Source organism: Monodelphis domestica, chromosome 4 (assembly GCF_027887165.1).
Source record: "Monodelphis domestica isolate mMonDom1 chromosome 4, mMonDom1.pri, whole genome shotgun sequence".
NCBI lineage: Eukaryota > Metazoa > Chordata > Mammalia > Didelphimorphia > Didelphidae > Monodelphis > Monodelphis domestica.
The window spans coordinates 349,554,970-349,579,205 of record NC_077230.1 but is presented as its reverse complement, the minus strand read 5'-3'; the positions used below and the strand labels follow the sequence as shown (position 1 = coordinate 349,579,205).

Sequence of the window (24,236 nt, the reverse complement as noted above, 5' to 3'; positions counted from 1 at the left end):
AGAAATCAAAACTATCAATAAGCACATGAAAAATTATTCAAAATCTCTTATAATCAGAGAAATGCAAATCAACACAACTCTGAGCTATCACCTCACATCTAGCAGATTGGCTAACATGACAGTAAAGCAAAGTAATGAACGCTGACAGGGATGTGGCAAAATTGGGACATTAATGCACTACTGGTGGAGTGTAAATTGATCCAACCATTCTGAAAGGCAGTTTGGAACTATGCCCAAAGGGTGTTAAAAGACTGCCTTGTCCTTTGATCCAGCTATATTAATTCTGGGTTTAAACCCCAAAAGAGATCATAAAGAAAAAGACTTGTACAAAAATATTTATAGCCACATTCTTTGTGGTGGCAAAAAATTGGAAAATGAGGGGATGTCCTCTGTTTGGGGAATGGATGAACAAATTTTGGTATCTGTTGGTGACGGAATACTATTGTGCTGAAAGGAATAATGACCTCCAGGAATTTAGCAAAGTGAAAGGAGCACAACAAGGAGAACCTTATATATAGAGACTGATACACTGTGGCGCAATTGTATATAAGGAACTTCTCTACTAGCAGCAATGCAATGATACAGGACAATTCTGAGGGACTCATGAGAAAGAACACTATCCATATCCAGAGAAAGAACTGTGGAAGTAGAAACACAAAAGAAAAACAACTGCTTGATCACATGGTTCAATGGGGATATGATTGGGGATGTAGACTCTAAACAATCACTCTAGTGCAAATACTAATAATATGGAAATAGGTCTTGATCAATGACATATGTAAAACCCAGTGGAATTAATTGCTTGTTGGCTACGGGATGGGGGTTGGAGGAGGGGAGAGAACAAATATGATTCATGGAACTAGAAAAATATCCTAAATTAATTTAGAATATTTGTGAATTAATTAAATAAACTTTTAAAAAAAGTTCTTGGTTTAAATCTGGCCTCAGACATCTTTTAACTGGGTGGCCTAGGGAAGTCTCTTAACTTGACTACCTCAATTTCCTCTGTAAAATGGTTATGAAAATACCCTCCACTACCTGTAGTGGATTAAGCATGATCAGAAGTGTGGAGAATGAAATTATATTCTTGGAAATAATTAACTTTCTTTTTAAATCCTTACCTTCCATCTTAGAATCAATACAATGTATTGGGTTCCAAGGCAGAAGAGTGGTATGGGTTAGGCAATGTGGGTTAAGTGACTTGAACTCAGAACTTCCTATCTCTAGATCTGGCTCTCAATCCACTGAGTCACCTAGCTGGCCCAAATAATTTACTTTCTACTTGTCCTTGGACCTCAGTTTCCTTACAGGTCAAGTGGATGCAACTCCCTCCTAAAAGGATTGTTACAATGAAAAAGAATATATTTGAGGAAAACTGAAATTTGTAAAATGCTGAATAAAAGCTAGGAATGATGAGCATTCTAAGACAATAAGAATCTCTCTTCATGTCTCCTGATATCCCTTGTTCATTTTAATTTTCCAAACCCCTCAGTGACTATAACTTTTCCACTCTGGAATTTCTCTCTGCCATTCTGGCCCCCTCCTCCTGAGACCTCCATTTTGGGAAGGGGCTCAGGCCTGCCAGCTTTTATTCTCTCCTGACTTTCTAGATTTTTATGCCAAGCCCCAGAAGGGTACCACCCATCAGTTCTCTTCTGTTTATGTCTTCCCCTATTAGAAACTCTGGGAGGAAGAGAGGCAGAGGCAAGTCATTTTTTTCCCCTTGTATTTGCAGTTCCAACATGGAGAATAGCGTAGGGACCATAGCCCTTTAATAAACATCTGTAGCTTTGTCTCCCTTAATAGAATAAAAACAATGATATTCAAGTTGTTTTAGCTGACATCATCTAATTCAGTGGCTAAATTTGCCTGTTTAACCTACTGCTATATTTTGTCTTGTAAAATACTGGCATTTGCTTAAGAACAAGAACAAAATATATCAAGTTTGGAGTTTTTCCCCAATAAGCTTTTGGTCAAAGTAGGAAGTTTATTACTGGCGAATAATGCAGAAAAGGCTTTGTATGCAGCTGGGTAGCTCAGTGGATTGAGAACCAGGCCTAGAGATGGGAGGTCCTAGGTTCAAATTTGACCTCAGTCACTTCCTAGCTGTGTGACCCTGGGCAAGTGACTTGACCCCCATTGCCTAGCCCTTACCACTTTTCTGCCTTGGAGCCAATACACAGTATTGACTCCAAGATGGAAGGTAAGGGCTAAAAAAAAAAAAGAATATTACTACAGAATATTTCTGAATTGTAGTTCATTGCTTACTCTTTTAAAATTTTATATTCGTAATTTTTTAAACAAAACAATTATTATTATCTCATAGAGCTTTTGTAAGGATAGTATTTTTTTAAAACTGGTAAAAAATATATATATACAATCTCTGATTACTTATATACATTACTTCATTCGATTTTTAAAAAATTTAACTTTTCTCCCCTCCCACTCATCCATCAAAAAAGAAATAGAAAAAATCTTTATAACAAAAATCAAGAACTAACTTCCACATCAGCTAGATCTCATTTAATCTTCACATCAAAACTGTAAGGTAGGCAGGGCAATGATTACAATCTCCAGATGAGGAAACTAAGACTTGGAGAGGTTATGGTCACATGGCCAGTATGTAACAGAGCCATAACTTAAAGAAACTACAATCTAACTGAACTTATTCCACCAAAAAAATTTTATTAAGAATTGATACTATTCCTCATACTGTTAAGAGGACTCCCTACCATCCTTCTAGTCACCCAGTTTTACAATCTTACTATCATCCTTGAATTTTCACTGCCCCTCACTTCTCAGCTGCTAAATTTAGTTGATTTAATCTCTACAAGAAGTCTTATATTTGGGACAGCTAAATAGTACAGTGGATAGATTGCCAGGCCTGGAGATGGAAGGGTCTTGGGTTCAAATGTGGCCTCATACACTTCCTAGCTGTGGGATCCTCAGTAAGTTACTTAACCTCAATTGTCTAGTCTTTACCCTTTTGTCTTAGAATTGCTACTAATACAGAAAGAATTTTTAAAAAATTCTTGCATTCATCCCCATCTTTCTAGTATAAGAATGATAAAGACAATAAAGCTAGTATTGATATACTCATGGCTGTAATCCCACTTCAGGTTCTCAACACTTCTCGCCTGGTCTACAAAATGGGCCTCCCTTACTCAAGCCTCTCCCTACTGCATTGTGACCAAAGTTCTTAACTACTAATCTGACCAGCTGTTCAGTTGCTTCAGTGGAGTCTTATTCTTCATGACTCCTTTTGGGGTTTTCATGGCAGAAATAGTGGAGTGGTTCGCCAATTCCTTCTCCAGCTCATTTTACAGATGAGTAAATTGAAGCAAACAGGGTTAAAGTGATGTACCTACGGTCCCTCCCCAACTCATTAAGCATCAGTGGTTCCACACATTAGAATAGAAACTTCTGTTTGGTACTTCATAACCAGGCCCATTACATATTATTCCCCTTTCTCTATATATTGTGACTGTCTTTGCTAGTCAGTCCTCATATGTCCCCCATGCCATCTCTCTGCCTTTGCAATGACTGACTTGATGCCTCGCGGGCACTCTTTCCTCACCTCCTCTGCTAAGTTCCCTTCTTTCCTTCCAAACTTAGCTTAAGCACTACCATCCAGGTGGAGATCTTCCTCCTCAACCAGCAATGTCCCCCCACCAATTACCTTGTGTTTATTTTTTATCCACATATACCAGTGATGGCAAACTTTTTAGTTTACCCCCCTCCCCCCTCACACAAGGAAGAGGGAGGAAGTGCTCCCATTGGGCTGCTGGGCAGAGGGGAGGATGATGTGAAAAAATGCCATCAGGCACACTGGAGGGGGAATGGGGGAGTGGCTCAGTAGATGGGGGGAGTAGGATGGACGGCAGCATGCATGCCTACAGAGAGCACTTTGCATGTCATCTTTGGCATGTATACCATAGTGTCACCATCGTTGACATACAAATATACACCATCTGCTCAATAGACTTTTAGCTCCTTTCATCAGTCTGTTCTTTTTGTCTTTGTTTTTGTCTACTGCCTGACATATTTGGCCCATTTGGCCACTGTGGTCAAACTCAAAGTCAACTAATCATATGTAAAGATTTCTGTACATACTGACTTTGAAAGCCACATATTAACATTACCTATGGTTTACTGTATTTTTACTTATCTTGTTAAATATTTCCCAATTACATTTTAATGTTTGGGTCATACTTAAGAGTGTTACAGGCCTGGGGGCAGCTGGGTAGCTCAGTGGATTGAGAGCCAAGCCTAGAAATGGGAGGTCCTAGGTTCAAATCTGGCCTCAGACACTTCCCAGCTGTGTGACACTGCACAAGTCACTTGACCCCCATTGCCTAGCCCTTACCACTCTTCTGCCTTGGAGCCAATACACAGTATTGACTCAAAGACGAAAGGTAAGGGTTTAAAAAAAAAAAGAGTGTTACAGGCCAAATGAAGTCCCTGAGTGTGTATCAGGCACTTTTGTACTTGGGGATATGCTAAATATTAGGAGAGATAAAGCTACAGAAAATTTGATTGATTTATTTCTGTAAACTTTTACAATAAGTTTAGTAAGTATTGTGACAAATAAGTTACAATAGGCTCTGCATAATCATTAAACTAATTTTTAGTGGCAGTATTCTCAAGACTCAATTACTGGATTTAAAATCAGAGGATCTATAATAGATTCCTAGTTCTTGAAACTTACATGGTTACTTAAGTTTTCTGAGTCCAAGTTGCCTCAACTGTAAAATGAGGAAGACCTTTAGGTTCCCTCTAGTCTAGGACTATAATACTCTGGAACTGGGTCAATATTTAATTGCAGAAATGATGCCATCAGAATGCATTTATTTTTTAGGTGTTTGCTAAGGGTTGAGAAACATAAATTTATTGATGAGGCTAAAATAATACCAATGGAATAATTAGACAACTCAAGTAATACTTCAGTATAATAGTTTAAATTTCAACACAGAAAATGTCATAATTTTTTAGTTGTTTCACTTAAGTTTCAGCAATTTTTTTTCTTTGTATATTCCCATTTACTTTCCTGTTTACACAGTGGTAGTTAAGATCATACTATCCTTTGGTTCTGCTTTTCCCCCTCTTTCATTTAGAATTATTTCATAAAGTTCCTTCCAGATGTCTTCACAAACTCCATATACTGGTTGGTTTTAACTGTATCACTGAACTGTATTAACTATACATAATATTCATTAATATATACAATTTATTTAACTTTTACGATTTTGTTTAACTTTCCCCCTATACTGGTTCCTACCAGGCTTTCTTCAGTTCTAGGAATGTTATCCTACAAATATCTCTGAATAGTTTTGTTAGTCAAACTTTATTTTGACTAACATGTGCAACAATTAAATTATTAGCTAAAAAAAATTCTGATAACTTGCAATTTCATTAGCAATAAATGAATAGTACCTTTTTTCACCCATTCAATCAGCAAAAGTGTTTTTATTTTTGCTGATATGTATGAGATAATACTTCTAAGATACATTTTCTTAAACACGCTCTCTCATTTTTGCTTTACTTAAGTGGATTATTCAACAGACCTGTCTGTAATCTGAATATGGTCTACCTATCCATTTCACTTAGCCTATATAACAAAGTCTACTGGCTTACACTTATGAGATGACTCACTTTTTCCCTCCAGTATGTTTGCAGTCAGTCAGTGTGAAAACGTAAGGATCACCACTGAACACAGGGAGAGGCACAGGATCACTTACTGCCTGCAGACATGTAGGAATTGACTTAGAGCTTTTGCCATTGTTTACACTGTCCTTATCATATGTCTGATTTGTATAAGGAATTTTGATCAAGATTTTTTAGAGCTGCAGGTAGATAATTCAGTGGACAGTTAGTTAGGTCTGGAATTGGATGGGATTTGATTTCAAATCTGGCCTCAGACACTTCCTACTAGCTATATGACCCCAGGCAAGTCACTTAACCCTAACTGCCTAGCCTTTCCCACTCTTCTGACTTATAACTGATACTTGGTAGTGACAGAAGGCAAGAGGTAAAAAAAAAAATTTTTTTTTAAGAATGCCAATTTCAAAATTCTTTCACTAGTTGAATTTATATTATGTGAATTTATATAAAATAAGAACTATCTGCGTACACATGTGTATATATTCTCTTTTTGCATAACGAAGTACAGCTGTCTTGTTCCAATAATTCAATTTAATAGAAACAAAGTCAACTCTGGAACCTTCTGTCTGGTCATTCATTCCTGCTCAGTCTTTTTTGCTGGGTCCATATCGAATCTTTTTTTCCCTCCCAATGTCACTGAATTTTTTCTTTAATTAACAAAACTTATCCACAAGTGTCCCAGCCCCTCTCCACCTTCCCCAGATCATAGAATGCACTGTCTGAGAGAAAGACGTGTTCATATAAATTGAGTCTTTCATGTTTCCATTTTTCAGTTTATTCTTTGGAGGTAACTTTCACAATTTACTTTTCTAGTATGAATTCTGTAGCTGTCTGGGAGGTTTTCTTGGTTTTGCTTATTTTGCTATTCATTATCCCATATAGTTCTTTCAAAGTTTTTTAAAAAAATTAGCTGGCTTGTCCTTTTCTATGGCACAGTAGTATTTCATCACAATTTGTTTAGTCATTCCCCAATTAATGGGTATTCTGTGAATTTCAAATTCTTTGCCACCACAAAGTGAGCTGGTATAAGTATTATGGAACTTATATATAGCTTCTCATATATAGCTTATATATAGCTTCTTTTCTTTTCCCCCCTCATCTCCGTAAGAAACAGAGGTATACTTAGTTTTTTAATTCTCTGGGTATAATTCCAAGTTGCTCTCCAAAATGGTTGGATCAGCTCATAGCCCCACCAACAGTGTATTTAGAGTTCCCATTTTTCCACAGGCCCTTCACATCCTGTCATGTTGTCCTTTTAGCCAATCTGATGGGTGTGAGATGTCTCAGAATTGTTTTGGTTTGCATTTCTCTAATCGGTAGTAATTTAAGGCATTTTTTCACATACCTATATATGGCTTTGATTTTTTCACCTCAAAATTGTCTGTTCATCTTTTGCTCATTTATTAATTGGAAGATGGCTTTTATTCTCATAAATCTGACAAGGTTCTCTATAAACTATCTATAAAAAATGTTCCCCAATTTTCTGCTTTCCCTCTAATTTTGGCAACATTTATTTTATTTGTACAAAAACTTTTCAATTTGTTATTCTTATTTAATGATCCATTTTACATTTCATGATGCTCTCCATCTCTTGTTGACTCAAATTTCTTTCCTATCCATAAATCTGACAGGTGATTATGTTCCCCATTCTTATTTACGCCTTTATCTCCTTTTATGTCTAGATCTTATATCCATTTTGATCTTAGTGAGTGGTATAAGAAGTTGGTCTATGTCTAGTTTCTGTCAAACTATTTTTCAGTTGTCAACAGTTTTTAACAAATAGTGATTTCTTATCCCTAAAACCTATATCTATGCTTTTGTCAAATACAAGTTTACTGTAATCTTTTATTGTTGTTTGTTTTATGCCTGTCCTATTCCACTGATCTACCTTTCTATTTCTTAGCCATATCCTATCTTCTGTGGGTATACTCCAAAGCTCTATCCTCAGTCTTTTCTTCTGGTTCTAGGTGATCTTATCTTCCTTGGATGCAATTATCATTTCTATTTTGATGATTCTCAGGTCTTTATGTTCAACTTTAGTATATCTTATGAACTCTAGTCTCACAAAAACCTCTTTTATTTCCAACTAGACATCCCATAGTCATCTCAAAAAAATAAGTACAAAACTTAACAATCTTTCCTTCCAACCCCACCCTTTTCCCAAAATTTCCCTATGTTTGAGAAGGTCCTATTCACTTGGGTTCATAACCCTAATGTTACCTTTGGACTCTTCATTCCCTCTTATGCTACATATCCAGTCCATTTGCTAAGTCTTTCTGATTCTATATCCAAAACACCTCTCTCATCCATCCCCTTTCTCCCCACTTACCTCAGTACCAACTTAGTTCAAAGACTTCATGATCTCCTGTGTGAAGTGTTGCAATGGCTTCCAAATTGGTCTAGATATTCCCTCTCTAATAAATTACTACATCACTGTCAAAGTGATATTTCTAAAACAAAGCTTTGACTATGTAATTCCCTCGATCAATAACAGCTACAGAGTCAACCTACTACCTTTTGGATGAAGTATAATTTCATCTACTTGCTATTTAAAGCCTCTTAAAAATCTACTACCTTTCCAGGCTTATTGCACAGTATTATCCTTCACTCCACACTACCAAGAAAATTGGTCTCTCTGTTGTTCTTTACACCTGACTTTCCTTCTCTCATTTTTTGACTATTTTCTATGCCTAAGATGCTCTTTATTCTTATTTCTGCCTCTTAATACAATGAGAATTCCTCAACGATCAACTTCAGATGGCCTATGGGAAGTTCATCCTGACTCTCCCAAGGGGTGGGTGACTTCCTGCCATCCTGAAAAGGCCTCTGTATATACTTTATATGTATATAAATTATTTCCCTTTCCTTCTCTCCTTGAGGCTAGGTATACTATTTCATTTACAGTCTTTGTCTCTCTAGTACCTGGCACACTGCAGACAATGAAAATGCTTGTTGAATGACTGTATATTATATGGGCTTTTGGCAGATGCTTCTTCTCTTGTTGAGGAAAGGGATCTCTAATCTTATTCTTTTTAAAAATAAAAACATTGTAGTTTATCAGTCTGTTTCTACAATTATTAATGCCACTTAAAAATAATTCATTTAGGGACAGCTAGGTGACTCAATTGATAGACTGCTAGGCCTGGAGATGGGAAGTCTTGGGTACAAATCTGACCTGAGACACTTCCTGGCTGTGAGATCCTGAGCAAGTCACTTAACCCTTTCCTAACCCTTAATGCTGCCCTGGAACCAATACTCAGTATTGATTCTAATACAGAAGGTAAAGGTTAAAAAAGACAAACAAATTTCTTAATAAATTTCCTGAATTTGAAATGGTTTGGCATACTTGGTATTGGCAGATCTTTTTTAGTCATGATCAATAATTTGTCAATGTGTTCTGTTAGGTAATATTTTATTTAGTAATGTTGTTTTTGGTATCTATGTTCATTAGGGCAATAAAAGAAATTTTGCAGATAAAGAATCTTTGATTCCTTTGAAATAATTAATTCGAAATAATGGATCACTTGAGAATTTAGACAAGTCAGCAAGTGCTTTTTATTTTTTAATCAATGAACAAATAGAAAAGGGGAGGTAAAGACAAAAATCAGTTGCAAAACCTAGTAGTTTATGGTTTCTTATTTCCCTAACTCTATGTCTACTTTTGTTTAAAAATAAAAATAGAATATAATTAAGTTATACATTTAAAAATGAATCCTCGTGTCTATCTTGCAAAACAATTATATGTACTTTTGAGTTACTATTTTGAAGAAAATTTTTTGTCTTTAGAACAGTTTTCCTCTCAAAATAACATAGCAAATGGTTATTTAAATATCTGTTTTAACTACCTTCCTGGAATTTGCAAAATATCTAGTTCATGTAATAATAATAGTAGCTCAATATTTCAATAGCAGGTCATGGTTTGCAAAGTACTAAATATAGTTGTCCCTATCTTATAAAAGATGAAACTAAAGCTCAGATAAGTTAAGAAACTAACCCAAGGTCATATAGCTACTATGAAATGAAGCTAAGGACTTGAACTTGGATCTTCTGGCTGTAATAACTCTTTCAAAAACCCACATCACATTGTTAATTTGGGGAATAAAATGATCCAAGTTTTTAATGGAGCTATAAATTTAATTACAAAACATACTCCAATGAACTACTTTGTGGGAAAAAGCCAGTGTGTACCTTCTAAAAATAAAATTTTCCCTCTAAATGACAAAAAGGTACTCAAAGATCCTCTGTGAGAGAGAGAGAGAGAGAGAGAGAGAGAGAGAGAGAGAGAGAGAGAGAGAGAGAGAGAGAGAGAGAGAGAGAGAGAGAGAGAGAGAGATTTGAAAAAGCTGTTGTAAAGTATACTGGTGGGAAGAGTTCATCCTCCCTCAAATATGAAGACTATTTTAAGAAGTAGAAGGATTTTTAGAGACCATTTAATTCAGTGTCCCTTATGGTATATATGAGAAAATACATCCAAGGTTTAAATAATATGTATCAAGAGGAAATATTTGATCAGGTCTTTCACATTCTGGGGCCATATTTTTATTTACTCTGATTTCATGCAAAATACAAGGTAATTTCAACAAGAAACTGAAGGAATAAAAAAAGACCTCAATGCTTCTGTGGGTACTACCTGCATTTGAATGAAATTTAGATTCTAAGATGCAAAAGTAAAGAATGAATGCATTGCAAGTATAGGGGGAGGGGAATCAGGGATAGAATGTGCAAAGGCATGGAGATAGGAGATGGAAAGTTCTGTGTAAAGAATGCAAGGAAGCCATTTGGTAACAAGGAATGGAGGGGAATAATATGTTAAATATAATATATATTACTTATTATCTAAATCAGGAGGAAGGGCCCTTACATGAAAAATGTTTTCCAGTATTTGAAATTTTGTCATCTAGAAGGATTAAATAAATTCTTCTTGGTAAGAGCAGAAGTGGGGGCAAGGTAGAAATTACTGCAGCTGATAGCACTGCTGGGTTTGTACTCCAAAGAGATAATAAGGAAAAAGACATATACAAAAATGTTCATAGCTGCGCTCTTTGTGGTGGCAAAAAAATTGGAAAATGAGGGGATGCCCTTCAATTGGGGAATGGCTGAACAAATTGTGGTATCTGTTGGTGATGGAATACTATTGTGCTCAAAGGAATAATAAAGTGGAGGAATTCCATGGGGACTGGAACAACCTCCAGGAAGTGATGCAGAGTGAGAGGAGCAGAACCAGGAAAATATTTTACACACAGACTGATACACTGTGGTACAATTGAATGTAATGGACTTCTCCATTAGTGGCAATGCAATGACCCTGAACAACTCGGAGGAACCTATGAGAAAAACCACTATCCACATCCAGAGGAAATACTGTGGGAGTAAAAATACCAAAGAAAAACAACTGCTTGAATACATGGGTTGAAGGCATATTGGTGGGGATGTAGACTCTAAATGAACATCCTAATGTAAACAACAACATGGAAATGGATTCTGATCAAGGACACAACTAATACCCAATGAAACTGCGTGTTGGCTGTGGGAAGAGTGGGTGGATGGAGGGAAATAATTTTTAATTTATTATTATTTTTTAATTTATTATTTTTTTATTTTTATTCATTCATTTATTTATTTATTATTTTTATTATTTATTATATATTATTATTATTATTATTTTAACCAAGGAATAATGTTCTAAATTGACTAAATAAACTTATTCAAATGGGGAAAAAAAAGAAATTACTGGGGCTGATTCCAGACTGATAAAAGGAAAATCCTCAAAAAAGAAAACTATTCAAAAGCAAAATGAACCACTTCTGTGGGTTCTCCCTTGCTAGAGATCTTTGAGCAAAAGCTGGATGGCTACTCGAAGAGTATGCAGATAGGATTCTTTTTCAGATACATGTTGAACAAGAGATCTTCAATAATCCTTATCAGGAAAAGTGAAAAGAAGTGAATTTACTAAGTCTAGAGGTGATTTATTACTTATGGGGAGATTTAATAACTCTTCAAGTATGCAAAGAAAGATAATAGTGATTTCGGTTGAAGGCTGCTGAAGAAATTAAATGAACTTTCAAGATGAGTTTCTGCCTAGAGTGGGATTAAGCAGAACTGAAAAGTCAGCTTCTCGGAAATAATAAATCACTGGAACAAGGAAAGGAATCCCTCTGCCCACCAAGAAGAGACAAGGAAAAATCACCTACCCAAGAGAGGAGTGCAGCTGTCCTGGTCGCATGAAGAGTCATATTGGTTATGTCAGATGGTGAACCCACTGCACACTTGGAGCCTATAGAGGAGAACAACAGCAATTAAGAGTTTGGAAAGTCAGGTCAATTCACCATGTTACAAGAGTAAAGAAAAACAGCTTCCATCTAGGCCCCAAAGTAATACAAATTGTACCCACTGCTTAAACCCATATCATGGCAACTAAGTAATTATTAAATTTTCCCAGAGATTGGAGAAGCTGCCCAAAAACAGATCATCATTGATGAGCAGAGAGAAGACAACAGGATCAAATTCAATGTTCATGTACCCTAGCCATGTTCTAAAATCTCTGGAAAATATAACTTTTTAGGTTAAGTCATGTCATATTCTGTGAAGGCCCTAAGCAGAAGATGGCAAGCTTTTAAGAATTTCCTGAAATCCTGTGCCTGATTCACATAAGCAGGTCTTCAAGAAAAGGTCTCCTTTTCCCATCCTAAGTTTTCAATACTACCTGCTGGGATGGAATATCCTCAAAGGTCTTCTCAAATATAAGTTACCTAGAATTTAGAGCTAGAAGGGACTTTAGTGGTCATTTAGTTTAACACTCTCATTTTATATACATATGGGAAAACTGAGGCCCAGAGAGAAGTGGTGACTTGTCCATGTAACATAAGGTAAAGAAAACTGTAATTCAAACCCAAGTTCTGATTCCAAATCAAAGTAGCATCCTTTTCACTATATCAAGATGGCTTATCTTAGAATTGGATATCAATACCAATGTTCCCTAAATAAAAACAACAGATTCCTCAGGACATTTAGAATTTACTAGATGGGGGCAGCTGGATAGCTGACAGATTCCTCAGGACATTTAGAATTTACTAGACAGGGGGCAGCTCGAAAGCTCAGTGGATTGAGAGTCAGGCCTAGAGACAGAATGTCCTACGTTCAAATCTGGACTCACTTCCCAGATGTGTGATTCTGGGCAAGTCACTTAATGCCCATTGTCTACTAGCCCTTACCACTCTTCTGCCTTGGAATCAATATGCAATATTGATTCCAAGACAGAAGGTTAAAAAAAAGAAGAATTTAATAGACATTTGGAACCTCTGAGATACAGAGTACTTACTCTCCACTCTCCTAAGGAAGGTAAATTTAGACAACATTACTGCCTTCCTAGAGTTTAGAAAGAGTAAGATACCAATACAGATAGCTATAATACACAATCATAATCCAATCAGCATTTATGTACCAACTCTGTGCAGGGTATGATAGATGCTGGATGCTCAAAATCAACCAAAGATAGTCTTAGCTAAGTAGTGCTTTGTCTGACATCTTTTACCCCAATTTCCCTTCCCATTGAGGGCTTGCAGCCCGTAGGAAGCAGGCAATCCAGATGCTGGCATGTCTGAAGAACCTTAGTTCTGGAAATAAATACCCCTCCTACTTACTTAGATTAAAACCAGACTTTTCCCCACAATTGCTCTGACCTTTTGGAGAAGAGCTAAAGTAGAAAGATCAATTTTATTTGATATCATGTCCATGTGCTTAGTATCAATAGCATGAGGATTTTTTTTTTATCATTCTCAAATTTCAGTCAATAAAAGGAAAAGAAAAGGTTATTGTTCAGTTGTGTCTAACTCTTCATTATCCCATTTGAGATTTTCTTGGCAAAGATATTATAGTGGTTGGCCAGTTCCTTCTCCAGCCCATTTGAGGCTGGAGATAAGGAAACTCAGGCAAACATGGTTAAGTGATTTGATTAGAGTCCCACAACTAGGAAATATCTGAGGCTGGATTCCAGGCTGAGTACTCCATCCACTAGTACCATTTAGAAGATCCTTGAACCACAAAATCCCTAAACTAGTGTAATTTATGATCTAGCTGAAGAAGGAAGAGAAACATGCCTGAAATAATATTGAACAATATTAAAAAATATATATTTGCTTCCTGATGTTCATATTTATAGTGAGCTTTATAGCGTACAAGGTCATATACAGCTCTAGTGACTGAACTCAGAACTCTTAAAATTTGACTCTTCTACAAACTCCCATCCTGATTCCAAGTTATATCATTGTCACAGTCCTAGAGATAAATTAGATTCACTTGAGATTTAAGAATAGAAGATGAAGAAATTAAGGGTTAAGGGAGAGATCAAGTGACTGCCTGGCCTACAGGGTTGTTTTGAGAATCAGAGATGTGAGTTTTATTAATGTAAGCTGCTATAGTTTAGTAAGTTCTAACCACACAGCAAGATCTACTCATGATCTATGGGTAGTCCTTAGGTGATGAGGCCTGTCCCTGGGGTTTAGTAAGATTTTACTAGTTTATAGATAATGAGAATTCTGAAGGGAAATATTCTGGTCAGTCCAGGACCAAATAAAAATATTCTCTTGGCACAACTTGAGTCTCCTTTACTTTTTTGGCAAGGGGAATGAGACTAAATTCTTTCTCTACTCATTCTTACCCTGTGGCAAGAGTCCAAAGCTCATTCTTCCTTCTAGAGGCCAAACTCATCACTGCTTAGGAACTCCCTTACTCTCCCATCAATCGTCTTTCTGTTGAAGAGACCAAAAGCCTAGGTCATAGAAGACATTTGTAAACAGATTTCATTTCTACTCCTGTCCTAAGAGCAGAGAGTAAAAGTTATAGGAGATTAGAAGAAACTTGAGAGCACCTTATAATACCACTACTAACCATTTTATACATGAGGAAGGTACAGAAGGTAAAATATTGCCCAGTCACACTATTCCAGTCCTTAGAATTATGTTTCCTAAACAAATTTGCCAAAGAATACTTTTGGAATTGAAATATATTGAAGAAATCTGTATTAATGACTTACATTTGTATTATAATTTAAGTTTTATAAAGCACTTTTCTTAACGCAAACTTGCAGGAAACAGATATCATTGCCTCTAACAGAAAAAGAAAAGTGATATTTAAATACATTAATTGGCTTGCTCAGGGTTACTGCTATTAGTATTGAAGTTTAGACTTAAAACTAAGTCTTCTGGCTTGAAGGTCAAGCCTTGTTGAACGGAAAGTCAAGTGCTTTTTCCATTTCATTGTTGCTCCTCCAGATACTGGTCCTGGGAGCCTGGTGTTCCAGAATACCCAGATTAAAGGAGTATGGTCAAATGAGGAAATTCTGTACCAAAATAGAGTCAATCAAGCCTATTTTCCCAAGTTGCTATTTTGATGCATAATTTCACATTTTAAATTTGAAAGGAAAATAGTTCTAGTATTAACATAATCTTGACAAAACTGATATTCACATTCCATGAAACAAAAAAATTCCAAAGAACATGGTTTGAGAACCATTGCTACAGAAAGAGTGAAAAATGGGACATCAAAGGCAGAAACATGACTATAAGAGAGTTGAAGAATGAGTGTATGAAGCACCTTCCAATGTCCATAATCTGCTAATATACATTTTTTTTAAAACCATCATTTTAAATGAGATGAAATTTAATGTGAATATTCATCAACTCTTAAAAACATTGCTACCAAGCATCAACCTCAGAAGTACAAGATGGAAGAGGTTGTGTCTAGACACAATAATTCATCTGAAATAGATCTGAATGTTTAAGGGACACTAGGCTATTAAGCCCAACATAAGCTAAGAGTAAAACATGATGTGATAGCACATTTATAACCTATATCAAATGGCTTACTGTCTCAGGGAAGTGCGAGTAAGAACTCAAAATGGTAGAAAAATATTTAAAATTGTTTTACATGTAATTGGGAAAATAAAACACTATACAATGTAAAAAAAAACAACAACTAAAGACCCCTCCCCTAACCAAAATAATAGAATATGGCAGCCAAAGAAACTAATATAATCTTAAACTGCACTAAGAGAATCATGGTACATAATAATAGGACTGTGAAAGGGCCTATTATAATCTGCATTGGATAGATCACATTATTGTGTTCAATTCTGGGCTCTACATTTCATGAAGGACCTGTGGTTCCTCTAGAACAGGTGGCTTTCAAAAAGATCAACAATCAGCAAGAATTCTTGTTCAGATACAGGTTCTACTAAATGGCTTCTGAGGTCCCTTCTATTCCAAGATTCTGCAATTTTGGAACCAAAGTACCTGGCTCAAATCCAGGCTCTGCTGCTACTACTACTATAAAGATACTTTATGATCTTGGTCAAATCACAACCTTTCTGACTAGACAAATTGATTCTTTCCAGCTCTAAATCTTATGATCTTGAAAGAAAGAAGTGCTACCACCTGACAATCTGGGGGGGGGGGGGGGTTTGTACAGAAAAAAGCCCTTAATGCCTCCCAACACAGATCACTGATGTCTAAGGAATATAAGTAGAACTTCACTTCTCCCTGATTCTATCATCTGGCAGCAATCATTTCCCCTTTAGGATTGGCTTGCTGGAAAAACAAATATGGTTTCATTGTATGCACCATTCTTCTCCAGTGGTATATACCCTTCAGCCCTTCCCCCTAATCTCTCTGTCCTTTAGAGGTTGTACCATCTGGCCTTTCAGTACCTTCCAACTATCTAAGTTCTACTAACCTAAATTGTATATAGAGGCATTTCTCACATCTTGGGGTCAACCATTCCACTGCTTCTTATTTAAGTAAAACAGTTTAGTGAATTATTCTAGAATGGCACAGCCAGGCCTTCAAGAAGGGTACTATGGCTTTAAAAAGGCATTGGCTGGAAACCCAAGGGATTTCAGCCAGAGCTCCATCCTCTCCTCCCTCCCCCTGAAATCTGAGGAAGGCTCCACCCATAAGACACAGCCATAGTGATGGTGACATAGAAAAACAGGGTGCTTCTCCTCACTTACAGAACCTGAAGCTATTTTACAGAGGCCAGTCAGGCCAGGTACCAGCTCACAATTTTGAATGATCTTCAGCATTTGTTAGTTCTCCCTGTCCCTGGTCCCTAAAGGAAGCCTAATAGGAAAGATCCTGAGCCTTTTTGCCTGACAGTTAATGAGGCCATTTAACTAAAGGCCTAGTAGCTGCCTCACACTTCTAAAATAGTGATAAAAGTAACTTTAGACTCCTCTCCAGCAGGACTTTCTACAATACGCTTAAATTTAACCTTCTCACCGCTATGAGAGCTAAGCCCCATAGTGCAAAGGAGGCTTCTCACCCACTAGTCAGCTGGGCTCCCTGGCTTGAATCTTCTCAAAAGACTCAGTGGGTTAACTGAACATGTCTATGGCTGAATCTAATGAAAATCACATGTTCAGCTAGAGGAATATATATGAGATTAGGAGCATTCAGGTTGATTCTTCTCAGTATCCCTAAATGGCGTTAATCTGTAAAAGGTCTCTTCACACAGGTAGCTAAAAGGTCCCTTGAAGAACATTGTTATTTGTTTCCTTAGGGCTTACTTAAACTGTAGGCCTACTCTGATATAATACCTAAAGTAGAAAGCCCTGACATCACAGAGCAGTTGGTCAGGGTTTCCTGTATGGAGAGGGCTTCTTATTCCTTTACATATTCCTTCCCTCAGCAGGACTGGTCTGCCCACTCAAAAGACTACCTCCTCAGATTGGATCCTCACTAATCAAAGGATTTATGGAAAAAAAGATTCTCTCAATGAATCAAAAATACCTCCTTTGGGTTCCTGACCAATTTGAGCTGTCAATCACACCACTCAAGTGAGTAATATGTTTGTTACCTGTCTGTAGGCACAAGATCCCAGATTCCCCATCTGTCTCCAAAAGGAATACTGAGATTGCCTGTGGGGCAAGCAATTATGTCCACCTGCAGGATAAACCTCTGGCTCTCCTGTTCCTCCAACAAATTCAAAGCAATGTTGTAGGGTTAGGAGGACAATTTCAAATCTCATCTTGTTGTGTCCATAGGGGTACAGAGGACAAACTTGTCCAGAGTATAGAGGGGAACAGAAATTGTGTGCTTACTTGGTATCTTCCCCTAATGGGGAAGAAGAAAGATAAATCTGTTTGTCTAAATTGGGTGTCAGAAGTGCATCAAAGGCAGGGAGCTCTAAGAAAGGCAAGAGAAGAAAAAGGAGATCCTTTCTAACTCCAGTATGGGTTCAAGCTGATCTGCCTGGTGCCCTCACTCCCCCCACCCCTTTGTAGAGCCTTGTTGGACTTCTGGTGCTGGGTAGGCCAGGTGGCTAACAAGGAAGGGCTCCTACATGTAACATGCCTTTCTGAAAAGAGAGTATCTGGGCTCTGGCCCTCCCCTTTTAAACACAGCCTACCCTTCTCTTTGAAACTTAAAAGTTTGGCACAGTGCCCAAAAGCCCTGGAGAGTAGTGGAGGAGGAAGAATCCCAACTATTTTCTGTGGTTTATCACTATTTTAAAGTGTTTTATCTACCCAGTCAGGCCTGGAGAAAGCCACAAGACATGGGACGGATCAGTGATGGTCTGTCAATAATACATCCCTTGACCTCTCCTCAAGCTGTGGCCAATCCTTCTCCAGACCCTGCTACCACCTGTCCCTTCCGGCCTCAAACCAGCCTGCCCCCACCACTGGAGATATTTGTTTCTACTACCTCTAGGCCTCCTGCGGAATAAAGAACGGATTCTCGGCCTGCTTCTGAAACTCAATACGCAGGCAGGCCCACAGGCCTGGGCATACGTACGCGCAGAAACACGTACACGTACGTACGTACACACGCGCACCCTTCCCTAAAAAAAAAGCCAAAATCCGCTGACATTACAAGGGAGCAAGGCAAAAGAAAAAACAAAAACCACCCTCCCCCCCTTACTCCACAGGCGCCAAGTCCCGGATGTGGCCAAGCCAAGCCGCGCTCCGGGGCCTGCTTGTTTACTTGCTCGACTCCGCACAGCCCCCTTCCCTCCCCTCCCCCTCTCTCCCCGCCTCCCCCCACCAGCCGGATGGCGCAGCAAGCGCAGGGGGCGCAAAATCCACCCCACCCCCTCCTTCCACGTTTGAACAAAAACCCCAGAGACAAAGTCTTCGTGCGAAGGGCCTTACCCGACTTCTAAAGCCAAAGGCGTCTGGGCTTTTTAATCCGCCATTAGCGTTTAAATCTTGGAAGGCAAAGAAGGACCCGAGAGCAGGAGGAGGTGGAGGGGAGGGAGGAGAGAGGAGGAAAGAAAAGTATCCCCACACACAAAAGAAAAGTTGTTGGTTTTCTCCTCCGTAAGCCTGGCAGGAGCAAGGGGGCTGGCGGCTGGCCAGGCGTGCGTCACGGCCCGCGGTCGGCTCTCTTTAAAGGCACAGCGATCCCGGCTCCTCTCCGCCGCCGCCGCCGGGAGAGCCCTCCGCCCAGGCGCGCTCCTCCCAGGCGGGGGGGGGGGGGGGGGGGGGGCGCGAGCTAGAGCGCCGCTGGGGGGGGGGGGGGCGGGCTGCGGGGTGGGGGTGGCTGCCTGAAGGGGAGGAGCTGTGGCCACATCCAGCTCTACCCCAGACACATGAAACACATTTTCTGAGGCCTGGCTGTCAGACCTGTTGTCCAATCCGAGAAATTACCTCTCCAAATGCTCGGTCTACTTGTTTAAGGGCAGTGCCCCCCCACCCCCACCCCCGGTGAGACCTCAGTCAGCTACCCAGGACAGGGCGGGGCTCCCCAAAAAGCTCATCTCACGAAGCCTTCAAGGGCTGACTGGTACATTTTCAGTTACAGGTAGTAGGGCACAGAACCAATATGGGCTAAAAAATCCTTCCTGCTGGTCCGGAGCTTCTGCCTTTAAAGAACACACACCTGTCTGCTGGTGCCACCAGCCCTAGGACATGGCTGCTATTCAAATCCATTCCCCAAAAGAATTCTCTCTGCTCCATACCTTCAGCTCAGCAAGGCCAAGTCCAGGCTGTCTGCTGCTCCCAATTCTAACAGAACAAAAATGTTTCTGGCCCCACTGTGCAGGCTGCTGTTCCCCTGGACAGGCTACTGTGGGCTATTGTCCAGTGTGGAATGGCTGACAAAACCCTGGCAGGCCTGCCAGAACCTAATCCCCCATTCTGCTGTGCATCTGTGGGGAGGGGCAGAAAAAGCCAGGGCACAGAAATAGGGTCTAGGACCAAAGCTCAGAGCTCTGCGGGTCTACAGGTCAACTTTCACCTCAGGGACAGCAGAAAGAGAAAGAGATCAGAGGGAATCCTGTATACCATTCTATGGAGCAGGCAGGAAGCAAAAACTGCTCCCTGCCACCCCCACACCCAGTGCAAAAACTGTGCCAACCAGGGAGTCTTTGCCACGACTACTTCATCTAATTTTATTTCTAAAAAATTATTTTGAACAACAAATGCAGCAGAAAAATCACTGGGCTTAGGAGTGGGGAAGACCTAGCTTTGAATCCAATTCTTACTTTAACTTCCTAGCTAGTCTCAGTTTCTTTATCTCTAAAATGTAGATAGCAACACAAACCTCAGAGGATTGTTATGAACAAAGGCTCTGTAAACCTCATAGCACTATAAAAATATAAATAATTGTGTTATGGAAATTCTAAGTACAACAGAGTGTTCCCCAAAAAGCAATATCTCGCTACCCCCTCCCCTTTAGTCCTGTTCCAGAACTCACTCTAGGAACAAGAGCAGGATAATCAATAAATAATCACCGCATCACTAATATCATTTTAGGCTTGACATTCAAGATTTTCTACAATCTGACTATAATTTGTTTACCTGTCTCCCCTCTCACCTACAAAAAAAGCCTTTGGCTCCAGCCAATCTTGTGTATAAAACTGTCTACTATACAAACCTTGTGGGGATTCCTGTCTCAGCATACTAGTTCATGCCATTATTCCAGGAGGAAAAATGAGTTTTCTGTCACTAACAGTGTTCAAGCAGAGATCAGAGAAACATCTATAGGGAAAGTGGAAGCAGACCACCCTGTCAGCCCTGAGAGGTTATAGCCAGAATGCCTTCCTTCCTTGATTGTCAATCTGAACCTTACATTCAAATCTCAGGTGTCTATATAATGTTGGGAAAATCATTTTGCCTCTCTAAGCATTCATTTTCCTCTTCTATAAAATGGAAGAATCAAGCTAAATGATTTTTTCTTCAGCCCTACACTGGATCTTAAGTATCAACATCTCAGCAAAACCTTCTCTCACTAAACCACTCTACAATAAACTGTCTCTCCTGAACAATTCTTGTCTCTATCATATCTTTATACTGTCAATTGCTAGATTATGTGTCCATCTCCCTCAAAAAACTTAGATTCTATTTGAAGAAATGGATGATAGCTCAAACAGGCATGACTTAGATGAGGTCAGCCAGAACAAAACTATAAATGTATATAGTATAACCAAACCCCGTCAATCTTAGGTACTTGGCTGGATCTGTAATGTCATGAAGTTTACAAGTCATCAAGTATTTATTAAGCTTCTTCTATGTGCCAGACACTATCATTGAATGTGGGGTAATTGTTGCACTGGTACAGATCTTAATCCCTTCATAGCCCAATATTCTGTATATTTCTCTGCCATGTCTTTCCATAAACCCTCTATAACAGAAAAAAATGACCTCTAGAAATGAAAATTCACTCTACTTAATCAGTGATGATGTTCTGAAAGTAGCTGGGAGTCTTTAAAAAAAGAAAAGCCCATCAGAAAACAATAACTGAGCAAACTCACAGCAGCGCCTATAAATGTTATGAGATATCCATCTTCCATACCACCTTTAAGACTGAACTAGTACATCAATCAAGCCTCTGATTCCCTATATTACCGTAAATCCAAAGTCACATAAGGAATGGAAGGAGGAAATAAGAATTTATATGGTGCCCCTTATGTGCCAGGCACTATGCAAATAGGTAAGTAAGTAAGCTCTTTACAAATATTTCATTTGACCCTCCTAACAAGCTTAGGAGGTAGGTGCGATTATGATTCCCATTTTATAGATGAGGAAACTGAGGCAAACAGGTTGTATCTTGTCCAGGATTGTACAACTAATAAGTGCCTAAATCCAAATTTGAACTCAGGTCTTTCTGACCCCAGGTCCAGTGTAGTTATCGCCTAGCTGCCTAATGGCACTGCCCCCACAGTCACCTAGAATAAAGGAGTAAAAAGAGGCAGGACCCAAACCCAGATCTTCTGACTTTAAGTCCAGTCTGTTTTCTATTACATCCTCCTCCCTTTAAAAGATTAAGAATTGAATAGTCTGAATTTTAATCACATAGAGAAACCTGGCTCCTAAAAATAAAATGCTCCCTGTAATGCTGATTTTCTAAATTTCTAGATCCAACAATAACATTACATAGAATAGGCCTGTACATCTTTGTATCTCTCAGCACAGGTTCTTGGAAACAATGACACTGAGTTTTCGAATGACTGACTGAGGATTCTAATTGGCTGCATTTTGCCCTCAAATTCCCAATCCAAACCTAGGGTCACCAAGGAACAACATTTATTTCTATGCCATTTGAAGTTAGGAAAACATTTTATTGATAGCAATCCTCTTATTATAGGAACTACAAGTATCATTACTTTACATATGTAGAAACTGTAGCTTGAAAGTCTAAGTGACCTGTCCAAAGCCTCCTGGATACAACAAATCAGAATTGAGACAATCCCAGGTTCTCTGGCTCCAAATCCCAATATGCTTCCTACTACATCATTGAAAGGAGGGCTGAGGTTGAAATGTATCAGAAGGGAACTAAAAATTACAGAAGATTCATGGGAAGGGATCAGAGCAACAACCCAATAGAGCCTGAAGGGGATACCTGGGAGGGGGTTGTTCAAGCTTACCCATGATACCTCTTCACCATTCACCCTAATAATCTAGGCATGGAGGTGGGGCAGGGAGATTGGGAGAAGGGAAGCTCAACATCTGCTTTTCTTCCCTCCCTATATAGAATTCAGCAGAGCTGGGAGAGCCCCTGATGATAGTACAATCTGGCCATGAGGGGGAGGAGGAGTAAACAAACCCTTGGGGGGAAGGAAAGTTTCCTGTACCTCCCCCAATATTCATATCATGTCTCTTATGGTCCCAGAACCACCCTACATACCATTCTCTCATCCACTTCCATTGCTATTTCCTCTGATCTCTAACTCCAGATCATATACATTAAATTCATGTCTAAGGATAAGGCCCCATCAGGCTCCCTTCCCTGAAGCTTTCCTCCATTAACAAGGAGACTATTAAATCCAGTGATGTCAGTGGAGGGGGAAAAAAAAACTCCCTAAGAAATGAATGAATTAAAAATATTTTACATGACTCTAACAAGCTGGAACAACAAAATCTGGCACTATTAAGCACTATGTCTCACTACTCAATGGGGAAAAAAAAGGTAGCACAGCTCCATTGTCCTTATAAGCCATGTTTGCATGGCCAATGACTGAGTTCTCAGACAGTTCTTTGTGGTTACCAGACCATCAAAATGGGCCATGCTCAATTTCCTCAATTCCTCTTTAGAATAATTCACATTAGAACTAGAAATCATAGATGGGGCAATGTGACAAAAGCACTGGCCTTTTCAGTCAAATTATGCTTTATATCCACCTTGGTGCCCTACGTGCCAGCCAAAATGAACTCAAGTCTGTTGTTTGTATTCCTTGCCCTTGGCATTATTCCCTAGACTGACAATGTCCCTTTTCTTCCCTGCTGCATCTCTACATGGTGAAATTTGACCTGCATGACCCCAATCAAGGGCTACCTTCTCCATGTAGCAGGCTGTGATTTTCCTGAGCAAATTGGACTTTTCCTTCTTTAAATGGCACTTTTCTAGAACCTTTTTAATGCTCTTAATCTACTTCATGTTGCACTGGAGTAATGTGTGTTCATGTCTTATTATAACCCTGCCTCATATAGCAAAGACTGGAAGCCATATTCATTATAACATTGTATTTATGGCCTATTCATTGGGTAGAAATAGGGACTGAATCTGGAATTTCATTGGTACAGGAAAGAAGAAACTCTTTCTAACAAAACAAAAGAAGGCCAGACTTTCTTCTACAGCTTAAAGAGTCTTGGGAAGTTACTTGTGGCATTGAGAGGTTAAGTGATGTGCTGAAGGTTACAGAGCTAGCGTCAGACTTGGGCACCTAGACGGTACAATGGACAAAGCACTGGACCTGCAATGAAGAAGATCTAACTTCAAATTTGCCTAGCTATGTGATCCTGGGCAAGTTACTTAACCTCAGTTGGTCTCAGTTTACTTAACTGTACAATAGGGATAAATAATAGCACCTACCTTGCGGAGTAGTGTTGTGAGGATCAAATGAAATAATTGTAAAGCTCTTGTCACAATGCCCGGTATATAGTAAGCCCTATATTTTGTTGTTGTTTAGAGGTATTCAGTGGTGTCTGACTCAGGAGTTTTTTGCCATTTCCTTCTCCAAGTCGTTTTATGGATGAGGAAACTGAAGCAAACAGAAATGACTTGTGCTGTTACCCATCTAATGGCTGAAGCCAGATTTAAACTCAGGAAGATGGACCTTCCTGACTCCAGGCCTGGCACTCT

At 39.0% G+C, this 24,236-nt stretch overlaps 1 protein-coding gene across 9 annotated transcripts in view; it reads right to left on the bottom strand.

The window, feature by feature from the left end:
• The window catches only part of NUMA1 (nuclear mitotic apparatus protein 1), a 106,555-nt gene that overhangs the window by 36,542 nt on the left and 45,777 nt on the right, over nucleotides 1-24,236 (bottom strand). For 2 of the 9 annotated variants that reach the window (XM_056795046.1, XM_007491048.3), the window contains exons 2-3: nucleotides 14,318-14,408; nucleotides 11,853-11,935 (exon numbers count right to left, since the gene is read on the bottom strand). In XM_056795046.1, the coding sequence (XP_056651024.1) occupies nucleotides 11,853-11,935; nucleotides 14,318-14,342 (108 nt within the window). In that variant the 5' untranslated portion in view covers nucleotides 14,343-14,408. Of the gene's footprint in view, nucleotides 1-11,852; nucleotides 11,936-14,317; nucleotides 14,409-18,359; nucleotides 18,579-18,805; nucleotides 19,127-24,236 lie in introns of those variants that run through there. The other 7 variants (XM_007491052.2, XM_007491051.3, XM_007491046.2 and 4 more) reach the window with 6 other exon arrangements.